Raw genomic sequence first — 20,718 nt, 5'->3', positions numbered from 1 at the left:
TCCCGCCCCCCCTCCGCTCCTCTGCCCTCCCCTTCCCGCCCGGGGTCCCCCCCAGCGGCTCCGCGCTGCTCCGCGCCTTTGTTCCTGCCTTCCCGGCCCGAACAGCAGGTCCCTACGCCCACGGTCGCGGCCGGGCGGACCCAGCTGTAGCCCGGGCTGGTGTGCAGCGGGGGCCGCAGAGGCTGGAGGCCAGTAGGGGACAGTGGCGGTGCGCAGTGACCTCCCTCCCGCTTGCGGTGGACACTGTGGACTCTCCCTGGTCGCCTGCCATGGCGTGTTCACAGCACGAGGCTGAGATGGGCGACAGTGACCCCAAAACGACCAGCCCGCTTCTCCTGCCAGCACCAGGACCTGGGCTGTCCCTGCGCTGACTGCCCCTTGCCAGAGCTCCGGTCACCGGGATCCTTGGAAAAGGCCGCAGTCCAGCAAAGAGGTGGGAGAGAGAGCTGTTCTGTCCAGGCTTGCAGGACTGCAGCAGGGCGTTTGCCCTCCATCCTGTGTTCGCCAAAAAGAAAAGATGTCCACCAAATCCTCTCCACTGACCAGGGCCTCAGCCAGAGTCTCTGGGTAGAGTGTACGGTTAAAAAAGAAATCAGTTTTCTACTCTTCTTGGGGTATTCTGCCTGTATGTGAAATGCAGTTTAAAACATTTCATCACAGGGCGGCAGATGGGGATGGAGCAGTGCGCTGTGTAAGGCAGCTCCGGAAGTACTTCGCAGGTGGGCAGCCCGGAGCTAGAAAAGTACCCGTATATCACTGTACTCACAGGCAGCTTAGGTGGGGGAGAATTTGCTTGCAACCAGAAGAATTAAGATGGCAAGGCTGACATAGAAATTGAAAGATGTCACGAGACAGATGCAGGGAGATGTTCCATTAGAAGTGGGAATCAGGTTTCAAATCCAAAAAAGGCTGGGAGTTGGGAAAATAGGCATGTTCAGGGATACCCATCATTCTAACTGGCTTAGGAATTAACCAAATGAAGGCAGATTTTAGGAGTTAGGGATAAAATATACAGAGAGACAGTGCGACCTAAGGGATAGATAAGGTTTGAATCCTAGTTTTGGTCCTTAGCTGTGTAATCACAGGTGAAGTATTTCACCTCTCTAGCCTCATTTGTAGGACAATAATAATGTTATTGCACTGTTCCAAAAATATTTTATGACAGACCTGCTGTTTACTTAGTTAAGCCTGAGTGAGGACCTGCCAATGCAATGGTGAAGGGAAAAGACCCTAGTGAGACCACTTAAAACATTTAGATATAGATGAGAGGAAGGGCCCAGTGCTGAGGTGTAGAAGTACTTCACTTGGAGAAGTGAGATGGAGGAGGAGGAAGACCGGTATCAAGTACTGGGCACCTTGGGAGGGTTTCAAAAAGAGGGTCTGGCCAACTGTGCTGGTTGAGAAATTGAGTAAGATGGATGGAGAAATGTGTGCATGTATCAGTCAGCTTTCCTGTTCCTGAATGAAATACCTGATGCAAAAGAGGAGGGGTTTAATTTAGCCCCTGTTTTACGGGAATGCAGTTCATGGTCAGCTGGCCCTAAGGCAGGAACGTCACAGCAGAAGGGCGTGGCTGCGCAAAGCTGCTGAGCTCAGGGTGACCAGGAAGCACAGCAGGGCAGCCCACAGAGGAAGGGGCCAGAGGCCATGTAGTTCCTGAGGACACCCGGGAGTGTGCTCTACTCAGCTGGAGATTTCGGTCAGACAGGACTGGCTGTCTTCGGAGCACTAGTGAGCTGGAAAGGCAGAAAATGATTGCAAGAGAATAACCTGCTTGAAATCAAAATCTCAAAGGCCATATTAGGGTTCCGAATGGCAAGCTAGAGGGTGAACTGAGGTGGGCTGGGGGAGGAGCAACCGTGAGAACTGAAACCACACAAAGCGGTAACAGTCAAAAAGAAAAACATGCAATTGTTCTGTGATACTAAAGAACTTTTGCCAAAACACTTTAAAAGCCATACTGCTAGGTTTTTCCCTCTTCCTATAAGCGGCCTGAGGTGACCTGTGAAAATGGTTCGCTACTCTCTCGACCCAGAAAGCCCCACAAAATCATGCAAATCAAGGGGCTCAAATCTTTGTGTTCACTTTAAGAACACTCGTGAAACTGCCCAGGCCATTGAGGGTATGCATATGAGAGAGGCCACCAAGTATCTAAAGGATGTCACATTAAAGAAGCAGTGTGTGGGGCTGGGGATTTAGCTCAGCGGCACAGCGCCTGCCTGGCAAGCATGATGAGGTCATGAGTTCAATTCCTGGTACCGGCAAAAAACAAAAAACAAACAAAAAAGCAATGTGTGCCATTGAGGCGTTACAATGGTGGTGTTGGTAGGTGTGTGCCCAGGCCAAACAGTGGGGCTGGGCCCATGGTGGGTGGCCAAAAAAATGCTGAATTTTTGCTGCACATGCTTAAAAATGCAGAGAGTAACGCTGAACTTAAGGGTCTAGATGTAGATTCCCTGGTCATTGAACATATCCAGGTGAACAAAGCACCCAAGATGCGCCTCCCTACTTGCAGAGCTCATGGCCGGATTGACCCACACATGAGCTCCCCCTGCCGTATTGAGATGACCCTTACTGAAAAAGAACAAATTGTTCCTAAACCAGAGGAGGAAATTGCACAGAAGAAAAAGATATCCCAGAAGAAACTAAAGAAGCAAAAACTTATGGCATGGGAATAAATTAAGCATAAAATAAATGCAAAAATAAATAAATAAAAGCCATACTGCTGGTTTTAAATTTTAAAATATATCGTATCCATTTTAAAACTAATCTTTACTTAGTACACTGCAAAGTGTGAAAAATGTGGAAGATCAGTGCTTCTTCTTTTAAAATAACTTAGGATAGTAATTTGAAGTATGCTTGTCCTCTTCTTGACCTGTAGTTCCTTCCTCTATCTGATAAATGCTCATACTCTTAAATTTGAATTAGCTACTAGCAATTTTTCTTTTTATTTCAATGTTGTGAAATATCTCCAAGAATTTCTTTAGTGTGAAGGTGTCACAACCATTTTAACTCATCTATGGAACCTGGAGGCAGGTTTCACAGCAGCACCCCGGGCTGCACTAAGATTTTCTCTAGATAATCCATGCATGTTTCTTCTAAAATGAACCAAAGTATGCTGGCAGTAAAGGTTTAGCTCTTTGTACTTACTGAATTCTTTTAGCATTGCCAGTAACTTGAACACTTTAGGGAATGCTAGCCAACCTGGTTAAGACTTCTTATTTATTATAATCTTAAGTCCAAAGTAGGGGAAAGTGTATCTCAGCCATAATCAGCTTTCCATTTCTAGAGTGATTTGAATTCTGTTTACTGGACTTTCTCTCTCTGGCTCCTACTGTACCTTTCCCTTAGACCTAGGTCTCATCCTATCTGCTTTGCTTTGCTGTCATCATTTTTAAATTTGCTAGTCACATCAATTTCACTTCTACCATTATTTGTATCTATTTGTACTTTCATATTTCTTAGTTCTTCTTTTGAGTAGGGGTTAAACCATGCATGAGTCCCTAGGTTCTAGGAATTTAGTAGTTCACCATGAGAAACAGGGAGAAAGACTTCCTTGTACTGACTGATAAAAAATTACATGACATTTGATGTGATCAGTCTTCACTGCTCCAGTGCAAGATAGTGACAGCTGGTTCAGACTCTGTAGTCCTGAATATTTACCGTCATGGTCTAGCAGCTTCAGGGCAAGGAAGTGTCATAAGGTGGAGTGGATCAAGGCAGACGGTAGCATGGAGGAGGTTTCTTGGTACAAGCTTCAGTGCAGCTTTTAGGGGGAGAGGTTGGAAGGATTTTTTGTGACGGGGAAGACAATAATAGAAATGTGCGCAAGATATCCTGAGAGTACAAAGCAGGGTATCTCACCGAACCTGGACTGGAAGGAAGTGAGGGAAGAGTGGTGTTGGCGCTGAGAAGTACTGTTAGGGTTTGTAATGTTTACAGTTACTGGAATCCACTATGTTCATTACTGTTCTCATTGCTGAGAAAAAATACCCAACACCCACAAGTTAAGGGAGGAGAAGTTTATTTAGCTTGCCATTTGTAGAGGTTTCAGTCCATAATTAGATGGTTCCAAGGCCGGGTGGCAGACTGGCATCACAGAGGACAAATAGTTCATGGAGGGCAGAAGGTGGCAAAACAAACAAAGGATCACCACAGTTCTTTCTGTCCCTTATATCTTATCTAGGATACCCACCCTTAGGGCAGGTAGCACTCACACTCTTTATCTTAGTGCCCACTACACCATGAATCAATCCCAGTGTCACACACTCTAGATCCAGCCACTTCGGAAAAAGCCCCACCTATGACTGGATGAGGCTTGGGGGAGACATCTAGACACAGACATCTAGATCTCCACTGAGTCTCAGAACATGGCAGAGGCACATTGTACCTACAAGAATCTAGAACTTTGGGGGCTGGGGATTTAGCTCAGTGGCACAGCGCCTGCCTGGCAAGCACGAGGTCATGAGTTCGATTCCCTGTACCGGAAAAAAAAAACAAAAAAAAAGAATCTAGAACTTACAGACAAAAGAGTTTATGTTCACGCAAAGGGCAATCAAGACATACTAAGGCAGAGTGACATAGAAATCAGTTATGCTTCCCAGATGATATAACTATCAGTTACCTGTGTGAGGCACAAGGATGAGACTTAAGCCAAATAAAAGTCATCCCATCAATTTTTCTCCCCAGTTTATCCTTTGAAGCATTTATCATAACTCACAGAGGTTGGGTACTTAACACCAGCACCCCAATGCAGGAGAAGGCTACCCTGTTTTGTTTACTACAGTATAAGTTATATCTCATACAGTGCTAGAACAAGGTAGATAAATAGTATTGTTAAACAAAATATTAGCAAATGAATAAACAGAAGAAAGGGGCTATTGAAATAAATGTATGGTCAGGATGGACTCCAACTAGAGATATGGTAAGTACTAGAAAAGAGAGGTGATTTGAGGACATAGTAAAAATTTTAGGGGTTTGAGTCTAGTTGAAGGAAGCAGGTCATGGAGGTATGTCTTTGGAGGAACTCCGCCCCTTCTTTTCTTACATTCTGTCCACTCTGCTTCCCCACCTCCTTTCTTCCTCTTGGCTCTGTGAGGCAAGCAGCTCTGGTCTGCTGCCAGAAATCCATAGACTGAAACCTCTACAACCATAAGCCAAAATAAATCTTTCCTTCTTTAAATTGATTTTCCCAGACATTTTGTCATAACCCAGAAAGCAAGAACATAAATAGAACTAGTAAGTATAAATGTCAAAATGGAACTTTTGCTTCTTTGTTGTTAAAATAACTAAGAAGCCTCAATTGGAGAGAAGAATATAGCTAAGCAGAATAATGAGGTTCATAAACGTATACATTGCGTTTATTTTTACAAAGTGGGGAAGTAAACACTGTTTAGTGTATGCATCAAGCTATTCACAGTAAACAGCAAACACCAAGGCCAACGCCACGTAAGATTCAGTTTCATGTTTAGCTTCTATCCAGTTGTCCCACGCAACATCCCAGATCCATCTGCTGGCCACCTGTGGGGGAAATTTTAAAGACCAAATTTCAGTTGAACACATTAAGAATTTTTAAATCCGTACTAATTTGATTTTTCAAAAAAATTACATCACTATCTTAGAAAGTTGTAGTTAAGAAGTAATTTGTCCAGTTTTCTCCTTTCATGAAGAGACTCAGGAGTGATGCTGATTAGCCCCCTTTCTCCTTGCTGGAGGCCCACAGCAGCCTTACAGCTTGTGCCCCATGCGGGAAGAGAAGTCTCCACGTTCAGGTGTAAGAGCTTTGCATACAGTACTGTTCTGTTATGTTACTGGCCATGGTTAGGAATCCTTCTTTGCACCCTTACAAGAATCTAAGCCCGAAGCTCACACACTTTGTTCTGACAAGATGGCAGTGATAATAGGAACAGCCTGTCTTGTAGAATCCTTCTGCCTTTGCTTTATTTACAGAGCCACCCATGATCTTCTCACAGCCTCATTCTGTGTGGTGGATATAAGTGGCCACATTTGGGGCTTCTCCTGTCAAGAGGTTGACTTTATTTTCTTACCCTTTGAATTTAAGTCACTTGGTCTAACACACAGAATGTAACATTGTACAACTTCCAAGTAGAACAATTAGGGGTCTTGCTCTCTCCCTCATGGAATGCTGTGCTGAGACTCCTGTGGAAGGAAGGTCGCTCTATCCACTGGTATATGATGGCTCGCATGTGGGAGAGCCTAGGCACCCTGCCAGCACCCGCCGCCGGACATGTGAGAGGTCTGCATATACCACCAGGCCCTGCTGAGTCAGCTGGTGGCCGCTGAGGGGCCCCGCAGAACAGTGAGCAGAGACGTGGCTGTTATTTTAAGCTTCCACCGTTGGGGTGATGTTCTTCAGTGACACTGACTAGCACGTTCCCTGACTGCACATCACACCACTCTGCACAGTGACACTTATTGAGAGCACCCAGTTTGCCTCCACCTTGGAGGTTTGCACTGGAAGTTGGCTCTGCTTGGAGCCGTCTCCTTATTCTCGGTACGGCTGGGTTCCTCTCTCATCACCTGAGCATCAGCCTTCCCCTGGCTGGGCAATCCAGGCACCTCCCAGGCACTCTGCCTTATCACCCACCTCTAGGACCTGTCACCAGCCAGAAGTTTCCTGTGACTTAGGTGTTTTTGTCACATGTGGGAAAACTTGCCCTGGGAGCCAGGACTGGCTCTGTGCTGACTCAAGATTCCACAGTCCCTTCCACCTCTCCAGGTGGTATTTGGTACCCTCCTCCATGAAGCCCCTCGGATTGCTGCAGACACGTTTTCCAACAGTTTTCTTTCCAACTCCCACATGCTCACAGCCAGCTTCCTAGGTACTTACGTGGCCTGGGGCATCATCTTTTTCTTTAAAAATAATGAGAACGACCTTATAAAGGACTCCGCTGGCATCTATATTAAAAACTTTAATACACGTAATTGCATATAAAAGTCACAGTACTTCTCCAAAATAGGTTTCATCATTACCATTTCATAGATGGAAAAACCATGCCAAGGCCTCAGTGAGTGCGTGTTCCTGCTGTAACTCTTACCTGTGCGACTGGACAATAAAACTTCAGTTTTAACATATCTGTATCATTCTCTTTCCTTACCTTCTAAACTTGGCTGCTTTATTCCCTGGCTAGAATAAAAGCCTCTTGAAATTGCCGGCAAATACCCTATAATTCTTTGTATTTCCCTCAAAACATACATTACTGCCCCCCCAAATCTGATTAATTAATTTCAAAACATGAAGTGGTCATAATTGGTATGATAAAGAAACAGGATAACTCTGCAGTTTAATAAATTAACAGCAAAATGCTACTTCTAGGTCAGTACTTTTCACATAATTTACAGTAAAATAAAAGATATTTAACAAAATGATCTTGCATTCCATAAGCACCTCAGGAATGCAGTGCTTTGACGTCTCCACAATGAATACCAGATCAGAAGGGAGAAGGTGCCGGATCAGTGTGGTACTCACGTTTATTGCTTGACCAGTCTTTTGAATAAATAATACTTTTACAACGAATTTATAACGTTGGTACCCAAAGTCTTTGACTGCTAACAATATTTGGTCTGCCAGCTGAAGTGACAAGTGAGATATGCCTCTGTCATCGTATTTGACATCTTTTAGACTTTCCTGCAAAAAATTAAGAAAAATATTGTAATACCAAACCAAATGTTTTTGATACAAAAATTCAAGTATAAAACGCATATCTAAATAATACAACCATTTAAAAATACACCTATGCCTAACAAAATAACATTAAATAAATTTTATGCTTATCAAATTTATTTCAATAATAATTTTGAAAAAAGTTATTTTGATCTTTACAGTTATGTTCCATTCAATTCATTATCTATACTTAGGCTGTAAGTTTCATTTTACTGTATCAGTCTGTCAAATAGTGACCAGGAAGACCCAGAGAAATTCAAAACAAGGCATCTGGAAATTCATAAGGAAGGGAATGAAACCTTTTTAATTTGTACACATTCATACTTGCGTTTACCCAAAGTCACTTGCACCCAGAGCCTCCCTCCTGTTATTGCTGTTTTTATACCTTTGAACTGAAACCTGCTGCTTTCTTCCTCTCTCTCTGGGGTGTCTCACTTCATAGGAAAATGCAAAGGAAATCAAAGACCTCTACTCGTTTATTTTTAAAAAATTAGTAACACAGCTTGGAAGAAATACACATGGCTCACCAGCCATGAAATGGTAGTCTTCCTTGGGGCTGGGGATTTAGCTCAGCGGCACAGTGCCTGCCTGGCAAGCACAAGGTCATCAGTTCGATTCCCGGTACTAGAAAAAAAAAATCAAAAAAATAAAGAAATGGGAGTTTCTTTACAAACCCAGGGCTGAACTGGACCACCTCATAAGCAGATCCACACACGGCTTGGCTTAGGTGACTTGGTATGAGCACACCCAGGGTACGAAAGTCTTGGCAGTGGTTCTGGACCCTGTGGGCCAAAACCATAGGAACATAAAACCAACCAAGGAAACATTCTCCACCTCTCTCCCCAGCCACTTCTGTCCTTCCCTTTTAGGGTGCTTCTACAAGTGGGCCTAGAAGCACCTGTTTTACCAGCTTCAGCAGCAACTGTGATGTCTCCTGAGTCTGACTCAAAATCAGTCTTTTCTGAGAATAAGCCCTTTTGCCCACTAACTGTCTACAGACTTACCCCACCCCACGTGTGGACTATAACCATGATCTTGGAGTCCCAAGCCTTGCAGGGCCAATGCTGAATGCTACCCCTCCCTTTTCACTCTCACAACCCAAACTTGTTTTCAGGTATGAGGTTGTCCAGAGCATCCCAGGTATGGGGCTGGGGATTTAGCTCAGCGGCAAAGCGCCTGCCTGGCAAGCGCAAGGTCGTGAGTTCGGTTCCCGGTGCCAGAGAAAAACCAAAAAAAAAAAAAAGAACAGAGCATCCCAGGTAAAGCTCTAATGGCTTTTAACATAAAATGAGTGCGTAACAGAGTAAGCTTTCCACGTCTCCCAACCCTACAGGTTTACCTCCCTCTGTTCCCCGCTCTTCTTCCTTGTTCCTGCTCACTCCCCGTGCACCAGGCCCTTTTAGTGTGCCTAACCTTAGCTGTGTCTACCGACATTTCCCTTTACAATGAACCTTGAGCCCGCCTATATCGAGAAATACCCACAAGCTCTACCAATACACACATTTCTGTGTCTTGCACCATATTCCGTGTTCCTGGGACTCCTGTAGAAATCCCTGCTCCTGTAGGATCCCTAGCGGTCCACCTTCAAGTCCAATAAACTATTTGAGGCCTGTCATACTCAGTACAGTTACATAAATTATCATGTATTAAATAATAATCAAACTGCTACATTAATAAAGTTAGTTTTTGTTTGTTTTGTTGGTTGTGCTGGAGATCAAACTCAAGGACTTGTGCATACTAGGCAAGCACTCTACCTCCGAGCTACATCCCCAGCCCATATGTTCAATGAATTTCCATTCAGTTTGTGTGGTAGGGACAAGGGAGACACATCAACATATATGTGCTATTAATGATAAGGAAAATGTGGTTTTATATACAATGGAGTACTACTCTGCCATAAAAAGGGATAAACTTGAGACATTTTTAGGTAAATGGATGCACCTTGAGACCATACTTTTAAGTGAAACAAATTGGAAACATGCATTTAAATATTGCATTGTTTCTGTTGTGTGAGAAATTTAAAAGGTAAATAAGGACCAAAATGAAAGTAGGAAGAACTTGTCAAATAGGAAGGGAAGAAGGAAGCAGGGAGGTAAGAAAGAGAAAAAGAAAAAAGAACAGAAGGAACAAAATGGAAACAAAGTTTTCGTAGATAAGGATGGAAAGAAGGGTTGAAGGAAGGGAAGTGGAATGGGGAAAAAAGAATCAAAATGTACTGTGTACAGGTACAAATTCCCTATGCTGGATGTGATCACTAGTATATCATAAGTGTACCAATAAAATTAATTTTAAAATGTATGCTATTATATCACAAATAAATGTTTTATTGCATTGAGTTGAATATCTTTACATCCTGGATCCACAAGCCATCATATCTCTGCCAAATACCCCCTGACAATTATTAGTTTAGTTTAAAAATATATGTGTATGGAGCCTATGGTAATGAAGGAAGTTTGCCATTCTAAAATACTCTCCCTTGTCATACTGTCAAAGGCACCTGAAAAAGAGCAGATGCATGAGGGGACCCCATCCTTCTCTTCCCAAAACCAGAGGAAACTCTCATGAGAAAGGTACCCTCCAGACACCCCACCCCCCCCAGGAGGAAGGTATCTCACTGCCAGAAATGGGAATGGAGGCCAAGAGAGATCTGTACAAACAACCTCTATTCAATTATCCTGCATCTTCCTAGTCACTTTTCCACAATGAGGTGCCTTAGCCCAAGGCCTCTGACAGGTCAGATTTTCACAATTTGCTCCTCTTTGTCCAAACTAGTGTGCAAGTGTTTAACTCTTCCTTCTCTCTGCATTTCTTTGTGAAGGCTTCCATATACACTGAAAAGTTACTTATGTGTGTGATTTTTCTCCTGTTGATCTCTCTAATGTCAATTTAAAGTTTAGGCCAAGTAGAAACACTAAAAAGGCAGAAAAGAAATTTTATCTCCCCCTTCAGTGGGTCTCCTAAATATTCTTCAGTCCCTGTATCTAATAAAAAGATTTTAACTGTTCATCACTTAAGTAGGGCAAGAGATTATGTTAAGTGATGAAGTCAAAACTTAAACTGTCTTTGTGGAGTTGAGAATTAAGATGGCTGTGGTTCGAAATGAAGAGATCAAAACCTCTCTTTGTGCATCAGGGCTTCTGTTTTTGACATCTGCAGCCTGCCCACCGGGAGTCCCTCACCTGATCTTCCAGATGAAGAACGCTGTCCGGGGGGAAAGTGTGCTTACAGGACTGCAAATGACCACAGTTCTGTGGTGCAGGTTTCTGCTGACTTACTGGCTTTTCCAAAGGACCATCTAAACCAATCACGTGTAGCTTAATGTAACACCAGACCCCCAGCACCAGTCTGTAACTAGCAGGGCCAATCAAAATTGTTCAAAATAATTTATTTCACCTCACCTCATTATTCCCCCTTCCTTTTCCTTTTAAAAACTCAGTCCGGGGGCTGGGGATTTAGCTCAGCGGCAAAGCGCCTGCCTGGCAAGCGCAAGGTCGTGAGTTCGGTTCCTGGTACCGGAGAAAAACCAAAAAAAACTAACAAAAAAACTCAGTCCTCACTCTGGAAGTCTGAATTAGGAGGATCACAAGTTCAAGACCTGCCTGAGCAAGTTAATAAGACCTTGTCTCAAAATAAATAACAAAAACAAACAAACAAAAAAAAAAAATTAAAAGGAATGAGAATGTAATGGGTTCAGTCGCCAACACCACAAAAGACTTGGAACAAAAATCAGTCCTTGTTTGATGGAATGTTTGTTGGGTTTCTAAATGAGCCTGAGTTTCCAGATTCACATATGTGTTCTTTGCCTAAATAAAAATTGCCTTTGCTTTTATTTTAATGAGGTTTATGATTTCTTGGTTTATGCCTTGAGGATTGAAACTGCTTTGCACTTTATTTTCTCCTACTTTTCCTTTAATATTCTTTAAAAATTCAAAAATACAGAAAAATATAAATAATAGAACAATGAACTAATCGATAAAAACTTCACTTAGTTTACTGCTATGCACACTTTTTTATTGTACCATTTGGGAAAAGGTTGTATCATGGCTACCTCACCACCCAAATACTTAGCTAGCTTTTCTAATAAAGGCATTCTCTTACAAAATCCCAGTACGTAATTACATCAACAAAATTAGCAATCCTATAAACTGTTACTGTCTAGTATTATTCATATTTATATTCAGTCTTCCCCAATTGTCCCAAGAATAAGGTTATTATTTATTTTCAGTGGTCCATGTGAGGTAAGTACTGCTCTACTCACGCATTATTTCGGTAGGCAATTATGCATATAGTTTCAATATCCTGTAAAATTTTCACAAGCTACCTTAGTTAACATATCTAAAAAATGTGGTTCTGGCCAAGTTTGCGTTATCCCTAATATTAGTCCAAGAATATTTTGGGATTAACAGTGAATAGAAATGAAGAATTCCAAAACAACGTTCGTTGAAGAAGGATGTACGGCAGTGTCTGACAAATGGGACGTTTTTCTCAGTCCAGCCACGTTGCTACCTAGTGGCTCAAGGTGACTCCTGTGGGAGCAGTGCTGATCAAAATCCCAAACTTCAGTCCCAAATGGTGAAATTCCAAAAGCTCAAAATCCCTAACATCTATAATTTCTAAACATTAAAATCTAAAAACCACAGTCCCAGAAATTAAAATCCCAAATACTGAAATTTTGAATGCCAAAATCTCAAAAGCTGCAATTCCCCTGAGGGTTAAGGTACATAAAAGGGGTAGAAAACCAAATTATGGAGAAGGAAGTAGTATATATTTGGCTGTATGTAGGATAAGTGCCATAATATACCATCGCATGATACCTCTGTCCCTTCTTGCACGGCACACAGTTCTTTAAAAATTGTCCTTCATCAGAGAATTTAAAGGTCCAAGGAATTCAGCAACCTCTGAAGCAAGGATACTTGCTGACAAGGATCCTCTAGAGCTGCAGAATGCATCAAATAGTGACTGATTCTTTGTGCAGGATTTGACTGCCAAAGGCAGACTTCTTGTATTTACCACATAATTTAACATAGGGAAAACAGCACTTGCTTCACTTTGGAACTTTCAAAACTGACCTCACTGTATTTACCAAATCCATATGATTCATGCCTATGTTGTATCCCTAAAAGCTAAAACTGATCTGCTCGTCGTGTATTATGACTGGAAAAAGCAAACCACATTATGAATGGTTATTTGAAGATTTGGTGGACTTTGCCGAAAAAAAATTCATTTCAACTGAATCCCTAAACTGTAATGACAGATTGGAATTCAACGTGATTCAGGCTTTTCAAAGTGACTTTCAAGATATTACCCATAAAGATTTTTTTTCATTCAGCCCACTGCATTTGGTGAAAATGTCCAATAAGTGGATTGGCCATACAATATGGCAATGATAAAAACTTCAGTGTAAAAACGTTACTTCTGGCTGATGAAATTTCAGGCGATTTTAAATTAAATGAAAGCCACATTTGCTGGAAGGAGCCAGCAAAGTTGTTGAGTGCTCCAAAACTAACTATGCAGGTAGGATAAGATACACCAGTGTTGCTGCTTGATCACCAGTATTATTTTTGCCCAAGTGGTGATGTGTGCATGTGGAATAGATTTCCACAAAATCAGAAGAACAAAGAGCCACGGCACAGATGATGGGGGTGTTTAATAGGGAATGGGAATGCTAGTGTATATCAAATCATGAGAAAATATTAAAAGGAGCAGCACTATTAGGCAGAAAGCTGGATTAGCAGGCATGGAGGCAGACTGCTGGGTGCTACTTGAAAAGCAAAAGAGATTATTTTTTTCTACATTCTTTGCTTTCTTAATCTTTAACTATACATAAAATCACACAATGTTGTGGCTTCAAACTTTACCTCAAGAGCCTATAACCTCCTCTGAGCATGCTAAGGTCCAGGAGATTTATAAAATCCAGATCATGGGTGATGATTGGGAAAACCTCAAAGTCTCAAAATACTGAAAGTTGGCAAGCTTTTGTGGACCAGTTCTGTTAAGTGTCCATAATCTATTAGTGTAACGCATTTTTTCACATCAAATTTTCTTTTTTTTATTTTTTAAAAGTTGTGTCTTCCATTTTAAATCATTAACAGTTTTTACAACTATCTATATTATGTATTGCATAGTTACATCATTTCCAATACTGAAGGTATAATTTACATAAAAGACAAAGTTTTAATTTCTTTTATGCATTTCTTGCAAATTTGACTACACAAAAGAGCACTATTCCACCACTGACTTCATGTGTAAGCTTTGTGTATATACGTAAAACCACTGAAACTTCCTCAGTAAACAAAGAGATGTCCTTTTCATCCAGCTGCATTTGTGAAAAAGAAAATGTCTCAAGATCTTGTCTGTCTGAGAAAATGCAGTAGGACCGCACAGTTTTGATTAATCTCACCAAAAGACTTAGGTTGTTTACCAGGGTGCTGCAGACTGTGAAGCTAGGTGCACATTACCAGCCACAGTGATACATTTCATTTTCTGACCTAGTCTTTATAAAACAGCTTGTCTGCTCATAACTGTTATACCTATACAGCTATCATTAGTATCCCTGAGATTTTGTGTGTTTAAAAATTGGTATATTGTTGCTTATTTCATTTTGTAAAGTTGGCTATGAAGCATTCTGTTATGCTTTTTGCTTTCAAATAAATTCTCCTTTAGAAATATGAATAAATGTCTTTTAAATATATTTGGTATTTCCCCAAAGTTATATATTTTTTTTTCAAAGTTATATTTTTGATATTTTGATCTTTTAGGACTTTAGACTTTAGGAATTTTGATTTGAGGGGATTTCAGCATTGAAGATTAAGGCATTCAGTAGCATGTCTCTCAAGATTACAGCTCTAGTTTGCCTGAGAGATGTCAAAAACCTAATCAATTTTTATAGAGTACACAGGTCCAAAATGATAGAGGAAAACAGACTTAAAAAAGAAAGCACTGAGAAAAGTAGGAGAAAGCTTTCTTGCCAACACACACTTCATCTCAGTTGTTACTGAAGGAATGTAAATTAAGGGGGCGGTGCCAGGAATTTTAACGCAGGGAACACCACTGAGATGGGAGTAGGCTGGATGAGCCTCACAAAGGGGTTTGGTTACCAAGAAACTCCCGTGGCTGATTCCTGCAACAGTGCCCGTAGGGGGGATTCAGAAAAAAGGGGCCTCCAAGGGAACCCCTAAAGCTGAAAATTTTAGTTTGGTCTTTCATTAGATTAGATGGTGTGAGATATTCTTTGACCTGAAATGTAGTGAATTTATCATAGACAGCTAAGTTAGGTAGAAATGTTATAGGCAGTCAGACAGAGTTAGGCTCTCAAGAGAGTCAGTGCAGAAGATGAGAACACTGTACTACTGTGGCTGAAGATGCACCTGTCAAAGGTCAGGCCTCAAGAGAAAGACAGAATGGCCGGGCCTATGTGCCTCCCCAAGGGATGAGCAATAAAATGAAGATTATACTGTAATTGGTATCACCTAGTCCAATAAAGTCTAGGTAGACATCAGCTACCCAGGTGAGTACTCGTGATCCATCCCTTCCTTAAAAGGTCTTTGTTCTTTCCATGTACACTTCCTCTGTGACTTGCTTCCCCGTTGGATCAATGTTATCTAAGCAGCTGTACTTATTATCTTATTGGCTGATCATAGGTTTGACCACACCATACCCACCTCATGACTTGTACCTGTCTTACGATTTGTTCTGTAAAGCTTCCTCCGAGAAGTGGGGTCTATGGCAAAACACTTTTGGGTCCCCTCCTGTCTCTCAGGAGCACTCTTTCTCAATAAGTTTTCCTACTCTTAACCTCTGTTCCTTAGAATTCATGGGTGTAGCTGACATCTAGAAGGTTGGGAGTCATATTTTTCCCCATATCAAATTTATAATTGTTTCAGCTATCAAAGCTAGTATAAATAATATTAATATTAGTATTAATATTAAGGTATTAGTTACACAAAATTGAAGAAACTGTTTTGAGTTAACCCAAGTTTTAAGCAACTGTCTTAAATGGACTTTAGATTTTATTGAGACTAAAGAGGAAAGTGCTGTATGTGCAAGATAGAATTGCTTGCTTTTAAAATTTTTTATGAATGTATTCAGGAATTAATTTTTCTCACATGCATAGGTATTCGGTATGTTTCTTAAACTTATTCCTAAGAAACTAGAGGAAACTTGGGATCTGAGAGATAAATAACTTATGGATGATAACAAAAGAACATTTTCTTTAGCTCACAGTATCAATGTGAAGATTACTGAATATGACTACAATGCACTTTGATATTTTCCAAGATAAATACTACAGGAAATTAGTGTAATTATATTGCCCTTAAATATTAGTATAAAAAACCCCAAAGCCAATGTATTTGTGATAGTTAATTTTATATGTCAAGTTAAGTAGACTAATGAATGCCCAGATAGCTAGTAAATTTGGAGGAAAAAACCCTGTGCAGTGCCCACCATTTCCCCAGAGGGTTTAATCGGGCTCCATTTGGGAAAGTTTAACACTGAGCTACAGAACAACTACACAACAATTTCACTTCAGGGTTTCCAGTTACCCTTCCACAGTGACTGAGTGAGTCAAACACAGGAGATAGGGAAGAGAGGACGCAGGCTAGATGTAGACCCCCTGAGAAGTTTTAAGCTCAGGTCTGGAAGGACACAGACCCCAGCCTCCACAGTGAAATACTGGGCTTGGCAAGTGTGGCTTTCAGAAGTGGTTGGATCTGAAAGTGCTGGTGTCTGTTGGGAGCCACTGGAGCTGGTTATTGGTCAAGCAGTCAAGCTACCTCAGTATTGAAAAAGGCATCTTGCTGGGACAATTACAGTTATTAGTCACTAGGCAACATTATCTCTCCTAATACTAACTTTGCTAGTGTATAAAATAAATGCCCCTACTGTTGAAGTGAGTCCTCTTGCTCATCAGGCAAGGGGTAACTCCACCTGACCCCAGCTCTTGTCTCTTGTCTTTATTTTTCTCATACCCACCACCATTTCTCTCCGGGGTACAACAAGAGACCAATGAGGTTCACTACAGGTATCAAGTCCAGCAGTCTACTTGAACCCCTGGCTCGATGCCTAAATTGAACATAAAGCAGTGTTCAGATGATTTCTCCATCCACCAAGTGAGTTGAGGGCACACTTCAGCTTGGGCAACAGTCTGGGATGTATGAACAGAGAGGTTTCTGGAGTGGGACAGAACACATCACAAACCAACAGCCTGCAAAGCTAGGAGGAAAAAATTGTGACTTGCTGCATCGCAAGACTGCAGATCCTAGGAAGAAACTACTCATTCAAATATACACAATAATTTTTTTGACTCATTTTTTTTCTTTTTCTAGCAGTGGCTTTCTTAGGGTTGAGGGTCCTTTTTTCTTTTTCATTTCTTTCCTCCTCTTAACTCTTTCTTTCTTTGTGTTGTTTTTCCCCCTTTATTCTATTCTCTATATTTTATTTTTTTCTTTGTTGATCTTTTCTGTTATATTTATCTAATACTATTAACTTCCTTTTACTCTATGGAATATATGTTTATCTCACTTTTCTCTCCTTCCAATATTTCATTGATTAAATTTTCAAATTCTACTTATTTATTCTCCAGTTCCTCATGCCCATTACCCATACCAGTATAACCATTAAGCTTTGTGAAAATTTAGTCAGTAACTCTACTATTACTATTGAATACTATTCTACTGTTAGTGGGGGTGTAATTGTTGGATTTAGTACATATTTAATGTGTATCAATATTTGGTTTGTTTTACTGGTTATACTATAATTATAGTCTCTTTTCTATGGTTAAGGGTAGTAGAGTACTGGTTCATAGGATATTTCAATATCAACTTTGTCTTTGATGCTATCACTGTTGCCAATGTTATTGTTATTGCCAAGATGACACAGTTGAGCTAGTAATTGCTTTTTTTTCTATATGCTTATATGTGGATTGCCTCTATGTCATTAATAATACTTCAATCCATTCCTGGAGAGCTAGACATTGTGCCGAATATACTGTAGTGTCCCCTCCCAAATAAATAGAGGTAGCTGGATCCTGAGACATGGGCAAATGCCTGTAGTTAGCCATGCCCAGAGCTCATGAAGTGGTCACTGAAGAGGCCTCCATACTAACAATGAAATCTTCTGTTAAAAATAAACACATAAACTTCAGCAGAAACACACACGCACACACACCCCAAACCAAAAACAGGAGAAACATGAGAAGGCAAGGCAATAAAATGTCTTCCAACTCCCCCAAAGCTGATCTATGGGACACCGAGGGGGAGAAAATCAAAGTCCAAACAATCCAACTATTGAAAGCATAACAGAAGAGACATAAAAACAGTCAATAAGGTGATTGGCAGGCTCATAAAATGTAAAACTAAGGGGCTGGGGATTTAGCTCAGCGGCAAAAAGCGCCTGCCTGGCAAGCACAAGGTCATGAGTTCGGTTCCCGGTACCGGAGAAAAACAAACAAACAAAAAAAAAACAAAAAGTAAAACTAAATAGCTAACAGTAAGTCTACAGAAGACAGTAATAAAAGCTATCTGGGCTGTAGAAAACATGCAATAGCTGTTTAGCAAAGAAGAGTCTGTGAAAAGATATTAAACAAAAACTCAGGAGACCGAAAATTCTATTAAAACTATGATCTGAAGAAGCTACTGATGAGAGGACAGAGGGTCACGACTAGAAGACAGGACTGCTATTGGAAACCAGTTGTTCAGAGATACCTGAAAAACTCCATCAGAGTATGAAAAATTGATCCAACATTACTAGATAACATAAGGAAGAGTAAAAATTAATTGGAGTTAGTGAAAAATCAGAAGACCACATAAATGGCATAAAAACCAGTTTACAGAAATAATACCAGAAAACTTTCCAAATATAGGGAAAGAAATAAACATACATATAAGTAAGGCATATAGAACCCCAAAATAGCCACAATCAGAAAAGAACACTTCCATGAGCATCATAGTTAAAATCCATGAAATCCAACAAAAGGACTAAATTTTACAAACTTTTAGAAAAAAAGCAATGAATAATTTATAAAGGTAAACCAATTAGAGTTACAGCAGACTTTTCAACACAAACATTAAATGAAGAGCTTGAAGTGAATTGTTTGAAATACTAAAACAAAACATTCAATCCAAAGTGATACCCCCTACAAAACTAATGGATAAGTAAAGTATTTCCACAACAAAGACCACCTTAGAAATTGATGACCACCAAATCATCATTATGAAAAACCCTCAAGGACATCTTAGGGAGAGACAATGAAACCAGCAATAGCAAATAGTTGAATAGAATGAATACACCAGACAGCTCAAAAATGGGGAAAAAAATTAGGACCAGGATAATAATGCAATGATAGGAATAAGTCATTACTTTTCACTAATAGCTCTCAATGTAAATGGTTCCAATTCCCCAATGGAGGAAAAACATATTGGCAGAATGGATCAAGAAACAATATCTATTGGTATGCTATATGCACAAAACACATTTAACTCAAAAAGAAATTCATAGACTAAAAATCAAGAGATGTAAAACAATAGTCCATGCAACAAGAGCTCAAATACAAGGAGAAGTAGCTATCCTATTTTCAGACAATGTGACCTTTAAGCCAAAAATGACCAGAAGATGTAAAGAAGGTCACTGTATTTTGGTTAAGGGAACAATTCATCAGAGATAACAGATGTAAAAATACATACACTGAACACCAGCATTCATTAGTATTCACCAATACTAGTATTCATAAAACAAATAATACTGGACATAAATGATCAGATAAACATCAATACACTTATAGTGGGAGACATCAATACCCCACAATCATAATAGACAACTAGACATAAAAAACAACAGTTTAACCAAAACTTCAAACAGATTTAATAGATATCTACAGAAAGTTCCACCCAACAACAGAAAACACATTCTTCTCACCAACACATGGAACTTTCTCCAAAATAGATCTCATACTAGCTATAAGCACACTTAAATAAATTTAAAAGAATCAAAAATTTCCCATTTGTATTACCAGATTATAGCACAATGAAACTAGAAATCAAAGGAAAAAGCACAAAAATTTTGCAAACACGTAAACATTAAACAATACATCCCTGAATATTCACTGCATTACAGAAGAAATCAAGGAAGAAGTTTAACAGTTTCGAGAACTGAATCATTGGTGGGCCCCATGACTCAGCTGGTCAGAGTACCTGTCTAGTAGAATCAAACCATAATGCCAATACAACACATGATAATTTATAGGACACAAAGAAAGTAGTTGTAAGACAGAAGTTTATGGCTGTTATTGGGAGCCACTGGAGTTGGTTGTTGGTCATGTGTCTGAGGGCAGGACAGATCCAGAGTGCCTCAGGGGGTGAAGCTACCTCAGTATTGAAAAAAATATCCTGCTTGGACAATTACCACCTTAGTCTTAGTCTTTGTCTTAGTCTTAGTCTTTGTCTTTGTCTTAGTCGCTAGGCAACATTATCTCTCATGCTACTGCTTTGCAAGTGTATAAAATAAACACCCCTACTGTTGGAGCCAGTCCTCTTTCTCATCTGGCAAGAGGTAACTCCACCTGACCCCAGCTATTGTCTCTTGTCTTTGTTTTCTATATCCTCTCACTGTTTTCTCCCGGGGACCACGGAGAGACCACCGATTCCCACAACTGGCACCCAACATGTGGCTTCCGGTAAGGAGAGTGGTTGCGTGGGGGACACTCCCCAGAATTTGTGCGCACAACAGGGTGCGGGGAGTGATTGGTAGGTCAATAGTTACTGTTATGTTGACTATTATCAGGGGCACAGAGGTCTACTGACCTTAAACAATATAGTTACAAAAATAGGCTTAAGAGAAGACCAAAGAAGAAAAGTTTATTGCATTATTAGTAATTAAAATGGGACAACTACAGTCTCAAGAGTCACAGGAGTACCTGTATGCGGAAGTGGTTTTGGCATGCTTGGTTCCTATTCTTACTTTTCTTTTCTGGATTGTGGATAGAAGGGGTTTTAAAACCACAAAGGATTCAGCTGGGAACTGTACTTTAAAGTGAAGTC

At 40.5% G+C, this 20,718-nt stretch overlaps 2 protein-coding genes and 1 pseudogene across 2 annotated transcripts in view; 2 read left to right on the top strand and 1 right to left on the bottom strand.

Annotated features, from left to right (window-relative positions):
- On the top strand, positions 1-608 carry LOC106147825 (formin-like protein 5; the record flags this gene model as incomplete). Its single annotated transcript, XM_013510743.1, is given in 1 exon segment — positions 1-608. A coding segment is annotated over 1 exon segment (371 nt), but the record flags the coding sequence as incomplete, so codon positions are not given.
- A 92-nt stretch (positions 609-700) lies between these two features.
- Positions 701-4,143, top strand: LOC106147826 (annotated as a pseudogene).
- Positions 4,144-5,338: 1,195 nt separating this feature from the next.
- Tcte3 (t-complex-associated-testis-expressed 3) overlaps positions 5,339-20,718 on the bottom strand; it is a 37,551-nt gene continuing 22,171 nt past the window's right edge. Inside the window, exons 2-3 of the mRNA XM_005377635.2 lie at positions 7,490-7,648; positions 5,339-5,520 (exon numbers count right to left, since the gene is read on the bottom strand). Of these exons, the coding sequence (XP_005377692.1) occupies positions 5,410-5,520; positions 7,490-7,648 (270 nt within the window). The 3' untranslated portion in view covers positions 5,339-5,409. The remainder of the gene's footprint in view (positions 5,521-7,489; positions 7,649-20,718) is intronic.

Source organism: Chinchilla lanigera, unplaced genomic scaffold, assembly GCF_000276665.1.
Source record: "Chinchilla lanigera isolate Chin_1 unplaced genomic scaffold, ChiLan1.0 scaffold00010, whole genome shotgun sequence".
Lineage (NCBI taxonomy): Eukaryota > Metazoa > Chordata > Mammalia > Rodentia > Chinchillidae > Chinchilla > Chinchilla lanigera.
The sequence above is the reverse complement of the archived record's forward strand: the minus strand, read 5'-3'. Positions and strand labels throughout refer to the sequence as shown.